Here is a 14545-nt window from a genome sequence, read left to right as displayed (position 1 = left end):
CACATAGAAAAACCATAATACTTCAAATATGAACTTCAGATACTATTATAATTGAGGAGTGAAAAGCAAAAGCACAGCAATGGGAAAGAAAGTAAATACTGCTTTAAAGTTTCTTGGAGGTCATTTGTAGACAATCCCTGGCTATCTCTTACCCTTTTACCCTGCATTTTATACAAAGTTCTATTTCATATAAACAACACTTCTTGAACAAGTGTTTTGCAGTTGTTTACTTGCCTTTATTTCCATTAGAGACAAATCTGTGACTAGCGTAACAAATCTAATTTTGTATTACCATAGTCCTGCCATGAAATATTTTGTGTGTGCACAGATATTTTTAGGCATTATCTTTTAAGGTTGAAAGTAGTTTAGGTTTAAAGAGAGAAATTTTTACTACATGGCTTTCTAGATTGTCAAACTGAAGTAACTGAAGCCCACATTAATACAAACAGTAAAAATCACACACAAAAGAAATCATAAAAGGGTTTTTATTCTAATGGGAGTAATAAGAGGAAAAAAATTAGAATTTTTTTAAAAAGTAAAAGTAATTTTAAGAGTTCTTGAAAATCAACATGACTTACTCTTTAATATCACGAAGCTGATCAACATCTTGTGATCGTGTAAAATCGGGATCATGTGCTAACAGGTGAATCATGTATGGAACTACGTATTCAGGCAACAGTGATAATAATTTCTCTAAAGTAAAAACATTATTATTAACACAGTAACAATAGTTTTTATAAAATCCCTCTCTAGTTTTGCATTTTAACCACTTCAGTTTCCATTTTCCCCCCTTGGTTATTCTAAACTAGAGGCAATACAATACCTAATACTGAAACACTTTTATTTCTATTTTAAAGGCTATTAAAGCCAAAAAAGTAACTTAAGATTACACAGAGTGTCCTTGGAAAAGCTAGAATAATTCTTTACTTGCTGACATCTGAGTAAAGTGTTCTAACAAGACATACTACTGATCCCATAAGAAAAATGTAGTTTCCTCAGTTTTATGCATTATAAACAGGACTCAGAAATCAGAATTTTAGATTTTAAGTACATCATAACTACAGTGACAACATTGTATAAAAAAATCCCAGTGTTGTTATAAACTACAATAAAAATACGTGAAATACCCCCCCCCCCAACTGATATATTGACAAGACATATTTGCACACTGGGAACTTTCAAAGTTACTTACCAGTAGCCATAGGGTTCTGTTTAATGTACTCCCTGCGTATACTGATATTTTTCAGTAAACACTGTCGTGCATGTGCTCTTCTCTCCTTCACAGGATCTTTGGCACACAAGGCAAAGATTGCCATGTATTCCAATGGGAGAAGTAACTTCACAAGTGCCTTATGCAGCTTCTGAGCAAATATCTGCCTTACTTGGTAGCACTCATCCTACAGCAGCACAAAACCAAACATATTTAAATATAATCCCTTTTGTGTACATATCCATACAGTAAATGGATCTATAGCAATAGAAAAATAAATGTATTTAACTTTGAAGGCCAAGTAATTGACAAAAGCAAGATTGTTACTTACATTAATAACAAGTGCACAGAGTTGAAACTGTTCTGGCGTTATAATTTCATGGTAACAAGGTTCCTGAGCAAGCTTCATTATGGCACTACCAGCAGCTAATCGCAAGCGAGACATATCAGATTTACTATAAACAAACAAAAAAGAAATAAACATTTCCTATAACCATTATCATTCATAAAAGTGCTCTGATCCCTTTTTGAGTATTAAGGTATTTAGCATAATTTATGCTTATAATGACATAATGTACAAATATAGGAAAGCTTCCAGTCCTCAATTCAACACAGGGGAAAAGGCTCAAATCATTGTGCCTATCTGATAATAAACTTATCTGCCTTCACTTTTAGCTGTCCTCTAGCTTAGATCCTCTACCACAGCCAAGAAACTCTGCTTATGATAACTAACTGCAACGTTGGGAAGAACCATTTACATTAGGAACTATATTCCTAATTTTTAAGAGGAATACACATTCATGGTAGAGAACTTGATTAAAAAAAAACCCCAAATTAAAAATCACCTATCATTTGAAATCTATTTCCTAACATTTTTAAATGCATATGCGTGTGCACACACACATGTAATAGAAATATAGCTTAAGCCTGCACGTCTGATAAAATTGAGAATATCAGACAAATATCTTAAAGTATATGGTGATGAGAGCCAGTGTCTATCTCAGGTACTGATCTGAGGCAGACTTTCTTTTGCACCATGAAGGTTTTAAAGGGAACCTAGGAAGTCCATGCACTCCCATCCCTACCCAGTGGACTTTTATTACCTAAATGGTAAAATGTGACACTGAATGGGATGAAAGGACAGTCTTCTTACTTCAACTTCTATGTGGAACATAGCATGGCTTTGATATTTTGAAGACTTTAGGAAATGTGGAAAGCTGGCCTGAATCCACGAGGGACTATTATTTAGCATACCAGAGGAGAAAATAGGGCACTCTTGGATAACAGGATTGTCTAAGTGAACACTGGTAACAATGAGGGGTACCAAAATGGCCCTGCTTCTAAGGCAAACGATTCAGGAATTAAATAACTACTATTTGAGTGTTTAACTCTCTGCCAGGGAGCATGTGAAACACTTCATAGGCTTTATTTCATTTAGTTTTTCTCTATAAGAGGAGGAAACTGAGGCTTAGAAGTGATTTAGACAGGTTCACACAACTAGTAAATGGAGTGTAGAGCTGTATAATTTTCTGATTCTATAGCCCAAGTTATACCATGGGATATGTAATATCTAATTATGATCTGCCTAGTATTTCATGTTGTATGTGTATTCCATAATTAACCATTCTATTTTTTGTGATGATAAAAAATGTTGGAAAGAACATGTTTATGTATATATATTTTTGTATGATTCTTCTATTACTTCATGAATATAAAGCAGAGTCAAGGGATAACATTTTTAAGGACCTATATACAAAATGTCAAATTGTCCTGCCAACACCGTGCCAATTTATATTCACAGGAGTAATGAGGGAATCCATTTCCATGATCCCATGGAGCAACAATTGCTTTAGAAATATATATATTTTTTGCTGATTTGATACACAAGACATATCACTTAAGATTAAATTGCATTTATTATATTTAGTGATGTTAAACATTTTTTAAAGGTAAACTAATAATAAGTATGTAGTTTTCATCTCTGTTGGGATCCTGCCTATTTATCACTGATATTTAAGAGCTCATTTCATTAAGCCTTTGCTTGGCACTATACAGTTTCCCCAAATTTAAAACATCTCATCCCTAACTCAGCTCTAATCTTCAGGGTGTTCATACAAAGCAATCCTTGGCTTATTCTATGATAAAAAATAATTTTTCACGGTTTTATTCAGTTTATCAAAGCATTTAGCATTTCTATTGTAATTGCTCATTTCCTGTCGCTACCACAAGAATGCACACTCCTCGGAGAGACTTTTGTATGTTTAAAAAGCATAGTGGTACTTGATATGATAGTGCTCAATAAATACTGAATGCATAAATAAACAATGAAATCTGTCCTCTAACACAAATTTTAAAGTAGGAATGCATCACAAGTAGAATTCTCTAGTTATTTCTGTTGTTGCTTCCGAATCCTAGTAAATCAAGAATCCGAAAGACGAATCATGAAAACTTTGGGTTTTATTTTCCTCTTAAAAAGAACAAAAAGAAGAGCGAGTGATTTCACAGATTTGAAGAGTGAAAATGTGTAGAAATGGAAACAAATTTAGTTGGCATTTGTAGAAGCTTGTATAGTCTGCAAGCCACAGGAGGATGCAACTTTTTCCTATTGGAACCTCTACTGAAATTTTTATTCCTTTCATGGGTACCAAGACACTCCTCGTCTTTACTTATGATAGTACAGGGTAAGTTCCTTGAAGGCAGGAACTGAATCTCAACTGTTTTTGCTACAATGTTTTTCATAGTGTTTTGCAAAGAGTAATCCAACAATTATTTGCTTAATTGAACCAAATGCTGAAGCTAACTGTAACATTACTATTAGTGATTATGACTAAAAATTTATTGGAAAAAGTTGTCTTTAGGAGTGAAGAAAAATATACCATCATTACTGAGATATAAACCCCAAGTGAGTACATAAGAAAGTACATGGTACAATTAAAACATTCAATATTAATAAGGTAAATAATTCCTAGATTAAACTCTACCAACATTCGGAGCTAAAAAAAATCGGAAAGGAAGGAAACATCTCACCTGATTCTCTTTTGCTCTGTCAGGTCACCCTCACTAACCAACATCGCTGATAATAACCGAAGAGTTGAATTGGCAGATTTAGACTGGTTGTTTTTCATACCCAACAGCCACCTTACCAGAAGTTTAATTGCCTGTACCTATAAAATATTAACATGCTAAAAAAAGAAAGCAACTTAAAATTCCAATTAAAGGGAAGATTAATTTGTTATAATTGGATCAGTAGGATTACTTAATTGCCAGCAGACATGTCTTATTAAACAAGTCTGTAGGATAGTAACAATAAGAATATTTATTCTGTTTAATCTGTACCAGGCACTCTACCCAGGGCTGCACATGTATTAATTTATTTAATCTCCCAAGCAACTCTATGAGGGAAGCATTCTTATTTCTACCAATAAGGCAATTGAGACACATTATTATAATAGATAGCTTGCCCAAGGTCTGGCTCCTGAACTCAGGCTTTTCACAGTTGCCCAAGATTTTCAAACTATTTGAAGATACATTGTTTAAAAATAATTATTTAAGCTACTGATTATATTGATTAAAAATAAGTATTTAGATAGACTAATATTTTTTGCAGTACTGAAAAACTATTTTTATGAAACCATCAAGTATGATTCAGTGTCACTTAACATTCTGATAAAAAACCTAGGCGATTCCATATTTGTGGTCATAATTACTTCGAGGTTTACACTCAAGATTGTTATCAATATATGTGTGAAAGAACTAGCTACAGGATCTAGGTATTATTTACTGTATTGACAACCTGAAAAAGGAATTGATGGAATATATGATGACTATGAAGCTACACAAGGTGAAACAGATTATTAAGATGATAATGAAGAAGTATAGTTTTAAATCCCAAAGACTACTTCAAAAATTAGCTTTATGAGGTACAATTTACATCCATCGTAAGTTACCAATTCGATGACAGCCATCTGTTTTGCCAAGTTAATATTCATATGCTTGTAGATACATATGGTGGTGAGGCTAGACCTGAGATGCTTCTGAGCATCGACATTCCGCAAACCATCTCGGTGTAAAACAGCCTCACTGAAATGGGTTTAGCAGACAGGAGGGGCCACACAAGAGGCAGACAATAACTCAATGACAACTACAATTTCTTTGAGAAACACATAACTTTTGATTTAAAAATAAAGTACCTCATTTAAAAATGATTACGAGGTTAAAAAAAGGTTATTTATGAATGTTCGTTATTTCAACATAAAAATTATCAAGGCCTACACAAATTTACCTTTGCTAGTACTTCAGGGGAAACCTCTTCATCTGGAGACCATAATTTTCCATTCTTCTCACCTGTTGACTATAGACAATTGAAAAAATTTAACTTTTAGAAAGAATTTAAAAGTTTTGCTCCTTAAGTTTTTCATGCTGAACAATGAATGCAGTGCTATGCTGTAGCAAAGGCACCAAGCAGAGCTTGGAAAAGAACCAAGTTGGAGGACTCAAATTTCCTGATTTTCAGACTTACTACAGATCTACAGTCACCACGACAGTGTTGTTGATACTGACCTAAGTCTAGACATAGAGACCAGTGTAATGAAATAGTGAACCCAGAAAAGCTTCACATACATGGTCAACTGATTTTTAAAAAGGGTGCTAAGATCAATTATTGAAGAAGAGTGTCTTCAACAAGTGGTGCTAGAAAACCTATATATCCACAAGCAAAAGAATGAAGCTGAACCATTACCCTGTTTCACATACAAAAATTAACTAAAAATGGATCAAAGGTCTTAAGAGCTAAAACTATAAAACTCTCAGAAGATATAAGGGAAAAATCATCATCTTGGATTTAGCAAACATTTGACAAGGGCTTAATATTCAGAATGTATAAAGAATTCTTACAACTCAACAATGACAAACAACCCAATTAAAAGTGGGCAAAGAACTTTGAATATCCAAAGAAAATAAACAAATGGCCAATAAGCATATTAAAAAAAATCCTCAACATCATTAGTCTTTAGAGAAACAAATAAAAAACACAAAATACTATTTTACACTTACTAAGATGGCTATTATAAAAAAAACCAGAAGAGAGTAAGTGTTGGCAAAGATGGACTGGAACTGGAAGCCTTGTGCATTGCTGGTGGGAATGTTAGAGGGTACAGCTGCTGTGGAAAAGTATGGCGATCTCTCAAAAAGCTGGAACACAGGAGGACCATGTGACCTAGCAATTCCACTCTTAGGTATATACCCCAGATACCTGGGATGCCAAAAAAATGTATACAAGCGGTCACTTTGGTCAATGGTGCTAAAGCAGCAATTCGCCATAATCAGAAGTGTCTGGACGCTGATGGTAACCACTTTGAGCACTTCTTGTAATTGCAGAAGTCAAACGTGACTTATATTCGTCTTTTGTTATTGGTATATATTGAGTATTACAATTTTAAGTTTTTTCATTTAAAAATGTGTATACATTTTTTTGGTACCCTCTGTATTTGAAAACAGGGACTCAAATGTTCATATCAGCATTATTCACAATAGTCAATAAAAGGAAAAAACCTAAGTGTCCACTGACAGATGAATAAACAAAATGTAGGCTATACATACAATGGATTTATTATTCTGGTATAAAGTTCTGATACATACTATAATACAAACGTGAAACCATTATGCTCAGTGAAATAAGCCAGACACAAAATGACAAATATTGTATGATAAGAGGTATGTAGAATAGGCAAATTCAGATGGCCAGAAAGTAGAACAGAAATTACCAGGGGCTGAGGGGAAGAGCCAATCGGGAGTTATTGGTTAATGAATAGAGTTTCTGTCTGATATGATAAAGTTCTGATGGTTACACAACAATATGGGTACATATTTGGGGCCATTTTGGATAAGTTACTTGGCTTTCCTAGGTATCTCCCATGTACACAGGAAGTACATGTTATCAAATTTCTGTTTGTTTTGAAAACAAATCAAATCAAAACATCAAACAACAAAAAGAACAAGAATGTGAGTGAATACTACACAGGTGAATTGTACACTTATAAATGGTAAAAATGGCAAAGTTTATTTTATGTATATTTTACCACACACACACACAAACAACAATCACAAATAGAATCCATCAACAACCAAGACATCACCTAAGGGGTGTCTCAAATTTCACATTTGTTGCCAGCCACATCTATCAATATTGGTGCAAAGAACAGCACAAAAGGGTGGAAATAAGAGTGAGACTTTGGCTATGTTCTTCCCTCCTTGTTTATTACATCCAAACTGGGGAAGGGAATAGAGGCGGGAGTGCACTGGCAAGTGTCTGTAAGTTAGGGTATTTAGGGCTGAAGGACTACTGGACTATTTGGAAAGATCAGGTAAATTGAGTACGTGAACACGGTATTGAACGTCATCCACAAAGATCCAGCAAGTAAGACTGGTTTGTGTCTTCATTCAATAACTCTTTAATTTAGGTCCATTTGGTAAAGTAGTGATTCTTTAAACAAATTTCTTTTTAATTAGTTTCAGGTGTACAAAGCAATAGACATTTACACCCCTCGCAAAGTGATAACTCCCCTCCCCCAAGCTATTACCCCTCTGGCATCTTATATAACTGTTACAATACCACTGACTAGCTCCTTTATTCTATACTCCACCCCCCATGACTATATATATGTGTGTGTGTACATACACACACACACACACGCATCTCTCTCTATATATATAATGTTCTCATAGTTGACATACAATATTATTCTACTTCAGCTTCAGTTATGGGGAGTTATTGGTTAATGAATAGAGTTCAGTTTCAGCATATATATATATATATAATATATATATATGCACTATATATATTATTCAGTTATATATAGTGCATTGGTCATGCATCTTAAAGTAGTGATTCTTAAACAGAGGTGTGTTTGGGCTCCAACCCAGAGCTAATGAATCAGCATATGTATGCACACGTGCACACACACACAAAAAAATCAGTAAAAAAGAATACATGAATCTACTGCCAAAAGTGCATTGTAATTATTTTTCAAAATACAATTCCACTTTCATTTTAAACGATGTTTGATAAAACAAAATTCTAGCAACTCAACTGTTCTTCAAATGTTTATGATAATAACATTCAATTTATATTTTTTACTTCATAATTCATCCATCTCATGCTCTCATTTTTTCTTTCTTAAATGTTAATTTCTAGTAATAGCTACACAGAAATCAGGATGTCATTTAGAAATTAAGTAAATAAATTAAAATGGAAAATAGACAATAAGGACAATAAAGACAAAAGGGAAAGAGAATTATATACAGAGAAGCAGAAATGTTTTTGTGATAAAGATATAGATAAGATATAGATAACAGTCTTAATCTCATGATTCTAAATTTAATTAAATGGGAAACTTACCCTGTCATTCATTAGCAGATCTTTCACAATAAAATTTGCTACTACAGATTTCATTGGGGAAGCGAATTGATCTGGTGCTAACATAGAAATGTGGCCCAATGAAACTAACGGTGTTATAAGTTGTTCTGGTACATCAGCATTCAGACTCCTACTGAGTGGCTATAAAAACAAAACAGTAACAATTACCAGTTTGTTTTATAAATATCTAGACATTCTACAGAAACAGGAAATGTTCCCAAGTCCTCCTGAATTTATCATGTGCAAACAAATCTGTTTTAATGATATGCTCAAAGTAACTTCAGCCGTATTAGACACTTCTTATTCACCTACTAAAATTAACAAGATTGAAGAATGCAGACAAAAACAAACTTAAAAAGCCCAAGTAAAAGGTAGAAGTAAAAACAAGAATATTTCTGCATCATCAAATCAGCATTATTTTCAAGCCATCTACAACAGATTTGTTAATGTTGATGGATTTTTTTTATCCTATGGGGACATTTTAAATAATCATAAACCATAAAAAAAGAGTTCGCTGGGTTCGCCGGGTTCATACTGTATCCAATTTATAGTAATAGGAATACTTTTCTAGTAGTGGAACCAGGCAAGAATCATACATTAGGAAAAGCAAATGGGCTAATTTTCAGGTAGGGTTGTCAGTCACTTTAAACTTGGTGGTTCAAAATCATCTATTAATACTTTCTGAGGATAAATGGATCACTGGGCCAATAAAGCTTAAATTAAGTAAAATGTTTTACACAGGCACACACAAAACATCCTTCCATATGTACTGTTTGAACATGTAATCGGATCTAAAGGAGGGGAATAGAGTGCTAAATAAAACAGAGTCCCTGCTCCCATGGACTTTATATTCTAGGGTGAAATAAAAAGATAAAAAAATCCTACCTTCTATATTCATCAAACCACAGACCATAAAAATAAAAATCAACATAAACATACCCTATATATTATATATACCTCAAAAATCTGTGCAAGCTGGACTTCTTTATTAGTGAATATAGCATGTATACAGTGAACAGCCTGTTTTGCTTGGTGTGGAGTACCTCTCTTTGCTTTCTGATGTAAAATGGGAATTAAGGTCCTGTAAAAAATAATATTATAGTTAAAAAACAAAAAGCCTATAAACCACAAGTAGTTCTTTCGGTTGCTTCCTACATCCTCTCCCATAACTACCGCATTTTGCCATGTATAATGTGCAGGTTTTTTTGCCCAAATTTGTGAGGGAAATACAAGGATGCGCATTATACACAGGTAGTACTATTTCCGTATCTATATAAATGTTTTTCATTCTTTTATTTATGCTTATGAGTTAAAAGTGTAACTCTAGAAATCAGTAACGATATCCATACACAAAAGAATGGCCTGGAATATGACAGTTTGTTGAACATATGACGAACTTGCAAGGACAAAGAGTTCTTGGCCTTCTATGATACGTAGATACCGTGAATTTGTTACTGGTACATAAAGTTTTTTGTATCTTGTATCTGTTCTTGTGTTTTGTAATTATTTGTTATAGAAAATTTCTTGTACCATAATATGTTAAAAAAACAAATGCCAAAATTCCTTTACAGTACAAAAAACAAGTACCTAAATGTAAACAAATAAAAACTTGAATTAAAAAATTAAAACAAAAGATTTTCATTTGGGCCCAAAACATGGGTGTGCATTATACACAGCAGCGCATCATATATAGCAAAATACGGTATTTGGAAGTATGCTCCTAGAGAAGGCTCTCTTAAAAATTATCAGATCTATAGAAAGATTTAAAGCTCCTCTTCCATCCCCAAGTATAATTCAAGAAATACAATGTTTCAAGAAAAAGGCTACTTTAGGAAATAATTTTTTTTTAAATTGGGGAATATGGGGAACAGTGTGTTTTTCCAGGACCATCAGCTCCAACTTGTTGTCCTTCAATCTAGTTGTGGAGAGCGTAGCTCAGCTTCAAGTCCAGTTGCCATTTTCAATCTTAGTTGCAGGTGGCACAGCCCACGATTCCATGCAGGAATTGAATGGGCAACCTTGTTGAGAGCTCACACTCTTACCAATTGAGCCACCCAACCGCCCCCAATAATTTTTGTTTTAAAGCCATCTTGTGAATATGGAGAAATAAACAAGCCACCATAATTTGTAATCTAAAACTTCCCCATCCATATTTTTACATTTACCTTCTAAGTAGATAGTCTTAATTTATCACTTCCTTTCCACAATCCCCTTTAGTTATTTTAAAGCAGCCATGGAAAAAAGTAGCAAAAGGCCAAATTTTACTAAAAAGCTTAAATGCTCATATCAGTGAAAGAAAGTATGCAAAGATATAGACACATATATATTGGTAGAAGAGTGATAAAAATACTGAACAATTATTAAATAATCGCATCAAGCATGGTTCTAAGTATTTTTACATAAATGAATTCAATTAATCTTCACAGTCACTTAGAGGACAATTATCACAATCATTAGAGGTGAAAAAAGAACTAAAGCACAAAAATATTCATTTAAGCTTCTTAAGGTGACAGAGCTAGGAAATGGTGGAGTTGTGATTGGAAGATAAGCATTTCTGTTCCCAAATCCATGCACTTAACGTCCACACTTCTTCATTCCACATAGGAAAACATTAAGTGGGATAAAGAAAACAGCATGTTTGTATCAACCTCAAATAGACAGGCACACATATCAAGTAGACAGACAAAACATTTATAGAAAAAAATGTAAAATGTTAATAGTGATTTTTTTGTCTGTATTGTCTCAAGTTTCAGCTTTTTACAGTGAACATATAAGTATTTTTCTAATCAGAAGAAAATCTATAAGGCAAAATAAAAATTTAAGGAAAGCTACTTGTTGTACATTTAATGCAGTGATCCTGTTTTATAGACTACAAGGTCAGTGGTATTAAATGCCGCGCTAACAAAGGGTCCAATTATGACAATGGGCGGCTAGACATTAAAGAGCAATATTCCACACTCCGCGTCATGCACCTCAGTCAAAAAACGGGAATATATGCCAATCAGTGTAAGCCTGATCTGCTATGTATGAATATCCACGTTTCTTTCCATGCAAGTTTGGAATTACGGGATACGGATTTCCACACCCAAACAGCCTATTGACAAAGCACTGTTTAAGTCTTTCTTTCACAAACTCATTTACCACAGTAACAGCTCTTGTAAATAACACCAGTAAGTAACAAAGGAAGATACCGTGTTGATCAAATTGTTGTTTAATGTATTATTAATTCTTCTTAGCCTAATGAAATGATGATACATAAATCAACTTCAATCTTTCTCCTGTTTTACTAGTGCTATAATCCAATGATGCCATCAAGGGTTTTTATTGAGGTCTATGGTGTTGTGCTTCTCTGCTTTTCAGTGATTCTCTTCCTCCTTCCCCATTAGTCTTAAGAACAAGAGATTTTATTCCTTGTGTCCAAAGTTAACTCTTCTACCTATAACCATTTTTCACTGGTTCCTTTGGAATAATTCCTTTACGAGTAAATCTTTTACCTCAAGAAAAAGAAAAGTATAGGTTTTCCTACCTTGAAAAACTAACTAGAAACTTTATCCTACTGAGTCAATGATTTTTTTCTATAATGTACAAATATGACGATTATCATCTCTAGACAATAAACTCCTTGAGAGCAGGGACTGTGGCAATTCTCTTATATTAGCTAGTACAGCACTTACAATGAAGAGAATGTACAATAAATACTAAATTATTTCTCAAATTTAACTACTCATCAATTTAATACAAACTTTAGTAGGAGTCATGAGTCTTCTTGTCCTATGATTACCCTGTGAGAAAAACTGGTTTGATTTGGATATACCTCAAATTACTTGCATATACCCTGAACCTCTGATTCAACAGCTATCAGCAATGTGTTCTTCCTCCAAACAATATCTTCCACATCTTATTTCTAAATATAAATTCTCAGCACAAGTTTGATCCTAGGACAACCTCTTTAAGATGCCAAAGTGAAAATACCAAAATGTACTTCATTCTTATGAGAGGGGAGGTAATCCAGAGGAAGAGATCAAAACAATAAAAGCACCACTGCCAACAACCAAGAAATAAGAAATATTTCATTAAGTCCACTACTTGACTATCCCATTCTTTGGTGGGATATGAAAGTAATAGCTATTGAATTTATAACCCATTTGGAGAGGAAAAGATGGACATACATAGATTAAAAGATATATTAATCAGAGATTCCAAATTCTGTGATAACTCTTGATTAATAATATTAGTATTTTAAAAATCATTTTGTTATAAAAAAGTTTCAATTTGTTCTTCTGCCTATATTCTAATGGTAGGGAAGGAGTAAAGCAGAAAAAGATGAAACAAAGAATACAGAAAAGTAGCTTCTATGCCACTGAATTTCCAAAGTGCATCATTTTTTTTAAATGTGCTTCAAATAGATAGATAAAATAGTTATATTAAAAAAGGTAGTTTCTGGACAAAGGTGTCTTTCCTCTGCCCTGTCTTCCTATGTGAAACGGAAACAATGATCCTATGGCTCCCACTCATAGAAAACTTTTGTGCACTATGAGAAAAATTTACTCACGATCGTATCTGGGGTAGGTCCGTTTCTATTTTGTGGCCTGTATTTCTAAAAATTTGTATAGCAGCTTCTGCTACCTTGTCATCTTCCATTCTGAGGCACTGTAACAGGGACTCATATGTCTCTGCAGAGTGGAACGAGGTAGGATGTGTGAAAGACAGAACCTGGAGGAACAGATACAGCTTTATAAATACAGACAATACTTTAATGCATTAAAAGAAGAGAATTATTTACTACTAAAAATATAATTTAAAATCATAGGTTGCATATGCTAACTATACACAACAAAGATTATCTAGTAGCCTGTCTTGCAGTTAGGTGAGGCTAATGAGATACTGACAGAAATACTGTGCAGTATACTCCTCAAGACAGTTGATATACAGCCCGTGCCCTATTTCCTTCTTAACCTCTTGAACTATTCTGATACTGGGAATTCAGAAAATGTTCCTTTTTTACGGTGTGTGTTATTGTGATGTGAACAAAATGCGAACACAAAGCTTTATTTCATTGGCAAAAGATACTTTGTAAGGAAATATTTTATGTGAAATCCATCACAAAAAGTTCATTCATCATAACTATAAACAAAGAAACCATTATTGTGGACTTTTTTTTTTTCCTTTTTAAGGAGGGCGCAGCTCACAGTGGCCCACACGGGGATTGAACCAGCAACCTTGGTGTTATCAGCACCACGCTCTAACCAACTGAGCTAACCGGCCACCCCAATATTGTAAACTTTTAATTATGATTACAAACATATACATAATTGGTACCTTATTTATTATGACGTAAGTCCTAGCCTATCTGTAAGGAATTTAAAGCAAGTTAGACATAACATGTCTACAAAATTAACCTTCCACAAAGCAGAAACCATTTAGTTAGCCTAATATTGGGAATAAGGGTTAAAAGTTGAGAGGGGGAATGGAGTATATAGTTTTCATTAACTTATTCAATAAGCATTTACTTAATGGGCTATACAATGGAGAGATTGTCCCATTTGGTGAAGTTTACAATGATAATATTTATTTATAATGTTTTAATTCTTTACAGAAAAATGGAGAATTAAATTTGAAACACTAAACCAAACCTAATAAAAATGTTTACCTTAAAGGTTATTTCACTCTTAAAACTATTAAAAAATATAACCCCATTATTAAAAATATAATTAATTAGGGAGGCAGGATGACTCAGTTGGTTAGAGCGCGAGCTCTGAACAACAGGGTTGCCAGTTCAATTCCCACATGGGCCAGTGACCTGCACCCTCCACAACTAGATTGAAGACAACAAGTCACTGCTGAGCTTCTGGAAGGGTGGCTGGATGGCTCAGTTACAAGGTTACTGGTTCAATTCCCGCATGGGATGGTGGGCTGCGCCC

The 14545-nt window shown here is 33.9% G+C and overlaps 1 protein-coding gene across 2 annotated transcripts in view; it reads right to left on the bottom strand.

The window, feature by feature from the left end:
* The window catches only part of PDS5A (PDS5 cohesin associated factor A), a 107269-nt gene that overhangs the window by 23635 nt on the left and 69089 nt on the right, over nt 1–14545 (bottom strand). For both annotated transcript variants that reach the window (XM_081061687.1, XM_081061688.1), the window contains exons 19-26: nt 13177–13337; nt 9582–9705; nt 8607–8765; nt 5493–5561; nt 4238–4374; nt 1542–1665; nt 1193–1397; nt 579–693 (exon numbers count right to left, since the gene is read on the bottom strand). In XM_081061687.1, the coding sequence (XP_080917813.1) occupies nt 579–693; nt 1193–1397; nt 1542–1665; nt 4238–4374; nt 5493–5561; nt 8607–8765; nt 9582–9705; nt 13177–13337 (1094 nt within the window). The remainder of the gene's footprint in view (nt 1–578; nt 694–1192; nt 1398–1541; nt 1666–4237; nt 4375–5492; nt 5562–8606; nt 8766–9581; nt 9706–13176; nt 13338–14545) is intronic.

Source organism: Rhinolophus hipposideros (assembly GCF_964194185.1).
Source record: "Rhinolophus hipposideros genome assembly, chromosome: 1".
Lineage (NCBI taxonomy): Eukaryota > Metazoa > Chordata > Mammalia > Chiroptera > Rhinolophidae > Rhinolophus > Rhinolophus hipposideros.
This window is presented reverse-complemented; position numbering and strand designations above follow the sequence as displayed.